A 10,440-nucleotide genomic window follows, 5' to 3' on the forward strand; every position below is an offset into this window, starting at 1 on the left:
AAGCAGAACTGAGTAAAGCATGCTTTCATGGATTTAAAAAAATGCCTGTGAAGAAACAAAGCCTATATAGCTTGGAACATCAAAAAAGTCCTCCAATGTTTAGCCAGTCCAAATTTATCTGAATCCTTTGAAGACTTCTTCAATCTCTCACTGTTCTTCACTTACACTTTTGTTACATCCCTTTCTCTTATCAGGCTGGTCACACATACAATCTTACAATTTCTTTCAACTTTTTCATTTTCTATCCTCCCCTGGCCAGGTATAAAAAGCCTTCTGGCTAATCTGGATTGCTGGATTGCAATTCCTCCCATTAGCGCCTTCCTCTAGACAAAATCGGTCAGCATAGGTTTGTAGTTTGCATTTGCAAATGAAGACAGATCTCATGCAAATAAACTGTGAAAGAATCTTCTCTGTAGATGCCAATGACTTAAAATACGGGCACAGTGGGAGTTCAAGTATCTTTGCAGCTTCATCCGTTTTGCCCTGCTTTGAAAATTTGTCGTCTTTACCTTTTGAGTGAGATATTTTATTTAAACAGAGCATGACAGTGTAATGCATTACGGCAAAGGCAGACTGCAAAGCTGACATCTATGACAGCTCAGTAGAGTAAATGGGAACTTACAAACGTAAGACTCATAGGGTGGGAACAGCAGTTATGGTTGTCAGTTGCCACTCACTGTCCTTTGTTTAAGAGGAAAAAAGTTAGTAATGGAAAAAAATAGGATTTTACAAGCCTCTCCTCCTGAGCTAAATAAGCATTTGCAACTGATACTTTGAGTGTGTCTCTTTCACAAACCTATAATGGATTAAACTTTCAATCACCTCTTTAAAAAAGGGCAATTATCAATTGATAAGTAAGCAAGAGTTTACCTATTTTCAAAATTAATTTATGATTGTAGCAAAGAAGCAAGCTGTTGAAACAAAAGCCACAGCAATATGAATACTGTTCATGACCTTCAAAATGTCATTGTGTAGACGGAAACAATACACTGCAAAGTGTGGGTATAAATTTGGACATGCTCACTTATACTTTACTCAGTCCCTTCTCCTTTCTCATGCCACCTCCTTCCAGAGAAGCAATTGTAAGGAGTGAACTTACTGCTCATTAAAAGATAAAGTCTCATTTCTGGGCCCAATATATACTCAAGAAATAAAACAAATTTCAGAGAATATGTTGGCACTTAAGAAATTGTGTCATATAGATATAACACTTTGCACTATGACCAGACAGGAATTTGTAGTCTAATACTGGGAGTGACGTTTCCTGAGAAGGACAAACCATCTGTATTTCAGATTAATGGTGACTGGGAACACTCGGCACTTCCCAGAATCTGTCTGGTTTCCATTCTCAGACATCTGTTTTGGTTTTCTTACCTCCAACTTTTGAATTGTAGGCTACTCCAACTCCACATTTTCTGTTGTTGGCTTGCATGGCAATTTCTCCCGCACACCGTGTCCCATGTCTGAATAAATATAGCAAGAATAAACAACATTTGATAACCCACACACTTCTCTGTAATATACACAAAGACTCACCAGTGATCTTCGTGATTTGGTAGATGTTTTCCTTTACCTGAATTTAATGCAACTATTGAATTGAATTATGTCTGCCTGATGCAAAAATATTTGTTTCCCTTAGGCCTCAACTGACACAATCTTACCTATTTAATCATCCGCGAATCATCACAATGACATGATAAATACCTAATCTGAACCATATTGAGGTCCACAGACCTATTGGCTATCAGTACTTTAGCTGAGTGCAATAGTGAGGTAACATTACGGGGCTAAAAAACTGCTAAACTCCTTCAGAAAAAAAATCATATATTTAGATATTCTTTTTTAATTACTGTATTTACTTACAGACTTTAAAATATCTTCACCATTGCTAATTTTTTCTTGTAACCAAGTATTTTCTATGCAATTTTTTCTTGCCATAGGGGATTCTTGCTTCTCAATACATAAAACCTTCAAATAAGTGTAACTGTAAAAGAGCAGTATTATTTAATACTACAGATTGTTATTCAGTGAAGTGTTTGAATGCTTCTGGGCTGAATTCCATTTACTTATTAATAAAGATTAGTGATAATATAGGTAGATTTAAGAGATAATGTCATTGGAACCAAAGAATAATGGTCTCCCTCTCTTAAATAATGCTATAATAAAGTAGAAATGTCATTCTCTAAATGCTTCATTTATGGTACATTCATCCTTTGACTGATTGCTTTATTTCCATACACTTACTGATTTATTTTGTGGATGCTATCACATTGTCTGATAGACAACAGGGAACCAGAGTATCAGTTCCTTGTATCTTTGCTGAATAGTAGCATCCTAAGTGGTTTAGGAAATCAACTTTTTCTAGCACACTAGCTTTTAAACAGGTCCACTGTCTTTCTGATGGACAAAATCCCTCCCCGACCTACCATGGGGGAGTTCCAGGGAGGTAGCTCTAAAGAGAGCAAGGAAGAAAATTCCTCACTTTTTCCAAGCCACACAATTCCACTAATCAAACAGGCTTTTTGTCTATGCTCAAAGTTTCCAAAACTTCTGAAGCTTTCACTGTCTCACTGGAGACACTTAGGCCAAATCTGGTCTACAGGAGGCTTCCATCTCTATATTTCTTCAGAAGAGACAGAAAGATTGTCCAGGAAGTGCATGTAACCTCCTTCAGTATCTGAACATGTGTCACACCTTTAGAAGGAGGAGGTCTGAATCATGAATTTATCTGTGCATGCATGCACAGAGYTGGAAATTATTCTGCCATTCCAAAAGGTGCTGCCAATACTAGAAAATAGCACCCTTAGCTGCAAAACCTGACCTGAAGGGACAGGTTTTTTGGTAGGCTGCTCTGAGAAACAGTCTCTTCCAGAGCACTTCACAGGGGACATGTATTCTCTTAACATCCACAGTACAAGGCAGAGAAGCGCAGCCAGTATGTGCTTAGGCAGGTGTAACTCTACTAACACACTTCATGACATAAACAGATTATTCATTTCAAATACGAAGAATTTCAGAACATTAAAGGGAGATTAAAGAGCTTTTCAGCTAGGGATTTTCTTCATTTCCAGTGTTCGTGCAATGCTATAAAGGCTTTTCCTTTCATATGTAAGTATCTTATTGGGCATGGACAATTCTGCACTTGAATATCCTAACACAAAGTAATAGTGCAGGGTTTTGTTCTCTTTACACAACTGGGAAGCTACTCACTTGTTTTCGTTTGTTGGGTCATATCTAGGAAAAGGATCATGATCATTGTCATTGAAATCATAACTTGCCTTTGGATCCTGTATTAAAAAGAATAGAAATAATTGTGACAAGTAGAAAGTGCATTTCAAAATGTTTAACAAAAGGGTCTTTACTGTCTTTGTTTATTCATTTGGTGTGCCTCATGTTGATAGCAATCAAGTCAGTAAAATCTGATAGGCATTAACAATTCCATAAACTTTTTATGGAGCTAGAAACATTTTAATAATTCAGCACTAAACCATTGTATACAAACCTGTGTGGGAACTAAATTCACTGAAAAAGAAAAGTTATCTTTGWTAAACAGTACTTAGACACAGACCAGGTTTCAAACTATGCTTGAGGCAARTATTTCACTCTCTAGCATGTTGGGGCTACCTTATCAAACAGGTAACACGCTGCAGAAGAGTGCCTGTTTATCAAGTGTACAACTGATTAAGTTATTCCACAGCATTCTAATGCTCAAACTTACATAGTTAGCATAGATGTCAGTATGATTCCACTCCAATCCATCATCTAGTACTGTAATGACAACACCTTTTCCTGTAATCCCTTTCTGCCATACAGGAATAACATGGAGATCCAGTTTGGGCAGTGATGGAGTTATTCTTGTRTCTTGCTGGCAGACAGAAAAGGGTAACAAACACGTCAGTATTTTTATCATTTACATTACACAGGTCCAAAGTCATATTGTAAAGTTGCTCTATATCATCCTAGCTTTAACTTGCAAATTTCCCAAATATCAAACAAAAACAAGTTTGTCCAAATCCTTGTAGCATCAAAACACTTTCCTCATTACTTTAAGCTCCCTAAAGACCACCCGTGAATAAAGATTATTTTGTATTTACTAGGGATAGGCAACAAAAACATGGGAATGGTAGGGATGTACCAATGATTCTTGGAGAACTGTGTTAATAATCAGATCTATTAATGTTTGTTCTTTTCACCTGATGAGAAGTTAAGGCAATAATGCACAGTGCAACAAGCTGCCTTTTCTCCAAATGCACTTTCTTCTTTGAAGTCTGAGCTAGCCAGAGCAAAATAATTAATGGATCAAACAATTAAGGTAGTCGTTTGGTTATGAACAACTGTGCTGAATCACAACTTGCTGTTTACTACCTTCCTTATTGTTCCTGTGGAAAATCAATGGGAAGCATGAATCATCCAGAGCCTTCTCTTCCAAAGCAAGTTCTTTAAAGAATAGCTCCTAAACGGTCATTTTTCTGCTCTAATATGAAACATGTAGCGCATACATCTAAGTTAGAAACTTTGCTTATTACCCCATAAAAACACAGATGTAAACACTAGCATTTTCTTTGTTTTTCTCTGTGCATAAGTAAGTAGCCAATTTGCAGGTTTTTCATATATCTCTGTTTCCAAAAGAATACCGCACAAAATATGAGGCTTAGATAAAGAAATACAATGTTTCTTTTACTTTACTTCTCCCTTTCTGACCGCTGCAGTTCAGGAAATTATTTAAGGTTTTGCTCTCTAGAACCCCTCAAATAATCACTTTTCTGGTGATGTATGAAACACCCTGAACTGAGTTAAGAACTGTTGCCATCAAATCARGCAATAAATTTATTATTATAAGGCAGGGGAAATATCTTGAAAGAAAATGTTTAACACATATTTAATCTAAAATTTAAATATGCAGTGGAAGCAAGTATAAGCATATAAGTATGTTCTCTGTTTCTCTTGTGGGAAAACTTCCACACAAGATGGAAAGAGGAACTGTTTCTCCTAGAGAGCAGTACATTGCTTTCCTCACAAAACTGCTTTTTTATTACTCTATGTGTGCTTGTGTATTTTTCCAATAAAATCATCTTGGAAATTCCATTCCCTATAGGAAGTAAGTAGAGAAGAGTGCATACACTCAACTTCAAAGAAATGTAAAATTCTTTCAGATTTCCATTTTTTGTGTTAAAAGAAGTTTGCAGGAATCTTCATGGGAGTTTTTTATGCTAAGCATTTCATAATTTTTTTCATCCAACTCAAAGGAAAAAGAGGGCAAAGCATTATACAAACAGGCTAGAGATTGGTCTGTTTTCTCTAAATTGAAATGGCAAAGAAAAAAAAATTCCAGCCACTTGGTCCAAGTTTGTGTTGAATATTTCTCTCAAGTTAATATTCCCATCCTTAACCCCATCCCTAGTCTGAGCAAAAGCAATAAAGCCTTGACTAAAGACACAATTAGATGCACAGAGGGAATACAGATTCCCAAAGAAACTAAAAAAAAATATAAAACACACAACTAAAAAAAAATATAAAACACACACAATCATCAACTGTATTTCTGAGTTGTCACATACAGACAGAAACTATAGAGGGCAGGAAATTCCTTTTTATTCAGGTTTTGAACATATGAGCTGTAGAGAACCTCTTCACTTTAAATCACAGCCTGAAGAGGATGAAGCATAACAGACCGTTTTCTTCTGCAGGATGCACTAGGCACTACCAATTTTATTAAAGAAATAAATGGTCAACTTCAGAGATAAGGGAAACCTTATATGACAAGAGCAAATATTTTAAAATTCTTATGAAGTTGGATTTTAGCTATTATACCACTTTCTAATGTCAAGCACCATCCTAAGCAGCAGCAGCCTGAATTGGCTTCTAGAATCTTTGCACAAACTACACTTCGAAAGAGACAAAAGGTTGCCTGCGAATATCATGTACAGATATCTCTCATTTTTTTAGCCTATGCTAATGAGARGAACTCTTCATCTACTCTTTTCAATGCAATCACTTTGATACTGGCAAAAATAATACAGCTGATCAGCACAACTGAAATTCACCATTCCTCGTTTCACAACAAAACAAATTCTTACCAGATACCACTGCTGATTCCACATAGGATCATTGAAAAGATTTTCTGCTGAGTCTCTCAGGGTGGCACGCTTAGTTCGCTTTTTTTCATATTGCTGTTCAGCCCACGATACCTACAATTATTTGTATGAACATGACAGGTAAGCAAGCCCCCATAGGTTAAAGATTTTCTTAACTTAGAGGTTAAGGGTTTTCCTTGCACAGCAAAATTGATATTCAAAAGGAAAAACTGGAATGTTTGAGGCCAAGAGGAGAATTATTTATACAGTAGTACAGAATACTTCAGGGAAGAGGACTTGGTGAGATCACAATACTATAGTATCAATTCATATAAAATAATTTCAAATTAACAGTGGAACTCCTGTGAATGCCACACAACAATGCTGTTACTCATAGTCCAGTTGGACTTTCAAGTCTCCTTCCCAGCAGTGTTTTGGAGTGTGTTCAGTTAGAAAGCTATGAATATTAGACTAACTTAATCACTGGCGTAATTCCATTTAAGGCAACTGGAAGCCAAAATGATCCCATGTGTTTTGCTAGTGTGTCTATGCACTGAGCTGCATAGCATTTATGCATGAACACAGCCATCTCTACAGTTAGTAGGTTGCATTTTGAAAATGTTACCAGCTTTGGTCTCCTAAATGGATTACTAGTACTAGTTCAAATCAAATCCAGATTCTGACACATTTCTTTAGGCTGTGTGCCCCATCTGTAAATGGGAATAAAATGTTACTCACTGCTAGTACCTGGACTATCACTTTGACACAGAGCAGGTTGGTACTTTTTATCCCAATGTCCAAACACGTAAAGCAAACTTAAGTTTAGTAGATTGCCATGACGCTGCCACAAGCCTCAAGTGGAGAACGCCTTTATATCTAACCTTTTGCTTTAAAACCCTGAACAGATTTCACTACTTTTCTCTACTGTCATCCAATGGCTTTATGGTTCTTATGTTTGTCACCATGTAAGATACAATAATGACTCAGAAATTATTATCATAAGAAAGTGTACTGATTTGATCAAAATACATTTTCCTAATGAGAGCCTAATGGAAATTAGGTACAATAACACAAACCCTTAAAAATAGAAGCTACTCCACACAAGTAGTTAGAAAGCTCTCAAATAATACTCACTTTGCAATGTAATTAGTGCTGAAAGTTCTACAAACTGACAGTCCTACTAACCTTAGTTACCCATAGAAGATGAAGATACCCATGCAAACATAAGTATTTTAAACTGCCTTATTGATATCCAAGAGTATATGTATTTGTGCACAGGTCAGAGCAGTTATCTTTCTCCCTCCTCCCTGCTCACAGCAAAGCTTAGCCTCTTCATCACCTAATGGCAATTAGCATTTGACATCTTCTGTGCTTGTTATTTTTGTGATGTGGACAGCTGCTCTGTGGGAAATAAGCTGAGACCACCAAGCACATATGTCACACAAACAAGCCAATGTTTGTCACTCAGCAGCTGGACTAGGTTCAAACTACTCATCTATTACAAAAGATGAAGGCCCTACGCCAAATCTCCAGTCACTGCCATATGAAGTACTGAAAACGATTTTGAATGAAGTCCCTTGCAAGAAGCAGATTTGGGAGCTAATGCAAATATTGGTAGGAGGAACTTAGGGAACCAGATAACCATATCCTTTCAAAACATTCACAGCCATTATCCATTTTCCAGCATACATTGGGACATCTATAGGAAGCAGATAAATATTCAGACTGGACCAAGTTTTGCCCCAGCCTTCACACTTAATAGATCGCATAATTCATGAAGGAGCCATACAAACAAAAGCAAGATTTGCGTCTTCTCTTGCCCTTTTTTAAAGGATGAATTTTCATCTTTTAAAATAAGTTGTTAGTGGAACAAGTATAGCTCTTTGGAGTAAAGGTCCACGTGTAACTACATAGCAATACATGATTGCTTTCTGTTTATACACTAACATAATGACATAATTACATCTCACTCATTCACATAGCTCATTTGCATACTAGATGATAATAAAACAGAAATTGGAGAAAATTTAGCAAATCACCTGTAGCATTTTGAAGTCGTGTTTTTAGGATCTAAGTAAATAAATCTGCCGTAATGGTCAGCAGTAACTTACATAACGCAGTTGCATCCATTCTGCTTACGGCATTAGAATTCAGTACATTAAACATGGTTATATTCCCTGTATAATACATGTATTCCATGTAATCAGTCCAAAAAAGGGAAAAATACAACCAAAATTCTGTTCCTGGATATTGTATTATGATAGCATCGAAAATTTGAACATTAGGTGCAGGTACTAATCAGAACATTTATGTTAGGTCCTTTTCACGTCCTTTATGTCCGTTACATATAATTGGTACATTAAAACCGTGGCTTTGAACATCCCAATTTAGAATGATTTCAGCTAACAGACTTAACTGTTAAACCAAGTTTACAATGAGATAGATGGGAATGTGCAGTTTTCAAACAGAACAGGCAAAACTAAGCACTTACTGTCTGCCCTCCTCCTTTTGTTTTTGTAGATATAAATAGAATATTTTCTCCTAACTGACATWTGCATCCCAAAATTTCATTCAAATAACCAATCATCTGTTCTCAAGTGATTTGTCCTTAAATGTTAAAATGGTATTTTTCACAACCAGATTGCTCAATGTTTTAGACAGTAGATATTTTGACTTTAATTGCTACAATAATGCTAATTTGAAATTCAAATTTCATTGTTCTGAAGTTTACCAGCAATTGTGTTTAGGAGGGGCTAACAGCATTCCGCTCCATTCTTTAAATTTGCCACCCACCTTGCTTCCCCAGCATGTTTACAAACAGATATGTATATCTCTTAAATAAAGCTAATTAAATTCACAATCCACTTCACCAGTGAATCTACCTTAGATCTTTTATGTCTTGGCAGGCTGAATGCCTCTACACTGTGCTGGTTCTCTGATTTTAACGGGATTCTAGAGTACCAAAAGACTAAAGCCTACATCTATGACGGACCCTCTTTGAGAGTGGGTTTTAGCTTGTCACAAAAGTGAATACAGTAAAAACTCGGTCCTTTTTTCCTTGCATTTTTGCAGTATTCAATCATTTTAAATCAAATCTAATTTCCATGGCTGTTGCACAGACATAGTCTAATTAAGCTCACTGTATTTACAGATTTTTACTTTGAATTGAGCCCTGTGGTTCCTCATTCATATTTTCATCAACACAGATTAACACCTGAGATTCCAAACCTTTGCAATGCTACAAATCCTAAATCTTAGTTTGGAAAGTACTTGCAAAAAAATATGGTAGAAGAGGGTCAGATTCTGCCTGTTAATGAGAGAATAATGAAGTATTATTCAACACAAGTATGGATGGCTGAATATATTAGACTTGCAAAATGAGTAAAGCATGCCTGTGACCTCATCAGAAAGCTAGCAATATGCAGACAGAATAAATACAGGGCACGATAAAGAATAAATGTAACACTTACCCGCTCATCATCAGAAAGTCTTTTAGTGATATGAATGGCACTTCTTCGAGACCGTCTTGGATGGCTTTTATGTCTGAATAGGTAATGATTTTTGAGTGATCCAATCTATAAGACAGAGGCGGACTTTAAATACTGAGAGGTATTTCCCCGCTACAAATAAGTATCAACAATTATAACCTGTCAGAATTTATTCAACAGATGGAAGAGCAAGAAACTAGCCTTTAGATATTTTAATCTAAATTAAAACACTTTTCAAGAAGTTGTTATCACAGCCTTTGTGCTGTTAGAAAGAATTGGGGGGAAAAGACCTCACTTAAGCTAATGTAGTTACTCTTGTAGTAGCCACCAGTATAAAGGTACTACTCATATCTTGACAGAATCGCATGTTGAAGGACAAGCTTTAAGTATCATCACATCACACAATTTCATCTTCTCTCACTGGGGTTCAGTTGAACAGGTGGAAACAACTTTATGTGGCTTCACAAGCCTTATTACGGGATTTGGGTTTTTTCAGCACGTACCAAACTGGCACCTTGATTTGCACAGTAACAGGTTACCTGGAGAGCTAGGCGCACACAGCCCAGTTTAAGTATTCCTCTTCGCTAAGCGGGTGCTGTTTGACCCTGGTGCAAGCGAATCCACTAACTTCAAAGCAGCAAGATCAAGCGYTACTTAGGGGCACGGGACGGTGCCTGGATGCGGGAGCCGAGCCGTGGCGGGGGACGCGGGGCCCCTTCTCACAGGGCCGCCGGGCCGGGGCCGCCGGCGGAGGCGGCGGGAAGGGGCCCTGCCGCGAGTTCGCTGCAGGCGCAGCGCCTGGCACCGGACCCTCGGCTGGAGCGGGGAAGGCGCTTTACGCAAAAGCAGTTACTCATCCCTGACAACGCTGACGTCAC

General features: G+C 37.3%; 1 protein-coding gene across 1 annotated transcript in view; it reads right to left on the minus strand.

The window, feature by feature from the left end:
* PCSK1 (proprotein convertase subtilisin/kexin type 1) overlaps positions 1–9,929 on the minus strand; it is a 28,467-nt gene extending 18,538 nt beyond the window's left edge. The window contains exons 1-6 of the mRNA XM_085299761.1: positions 9,876–9,929; positions 9,545–9,649; positions 6,078–6,188; positions 3,719–3,865; positions 3,211–3,287; positions 1,375–1,463 (exon numbers count right to left, since the gene is read on the minus strand). Coding sequence (XP_085155887.1) covers positions 1,375–1,463; positions 3,211–3,287; positions 3,719–3,865; positions 6,078–6,188; positions 9,545–9,649; positions 9,876–9,929 — 583 coding nt within the window. The remainder of the gene's footprint in view (positions 1–1,374; positions 1,464–3,210; positions 3,288–3,718; positions 3,866–6,077; positions 6,189–9,544; positions 9,650–9,875) is intronic.
* Positions 9,930–10,440: the final 511 nt, after the last annotated feature.

The sequence above is a fragment of the Rhea americana genome, unplaced genomic scaffold, assembly GCF_003343005.1.
Source record: "Rhea americana isolate MKP2758 unplaced genomic scaffold, rheAme1 scaffold_153, whole genome shotgun sequence".
Classification (NCBI taxonomy): domain Eukaryota; kingdom Metazoa; phylum Chordata; class Aves; order Rheiformes; family Rheidae; genus Rhea; species Rhea americana.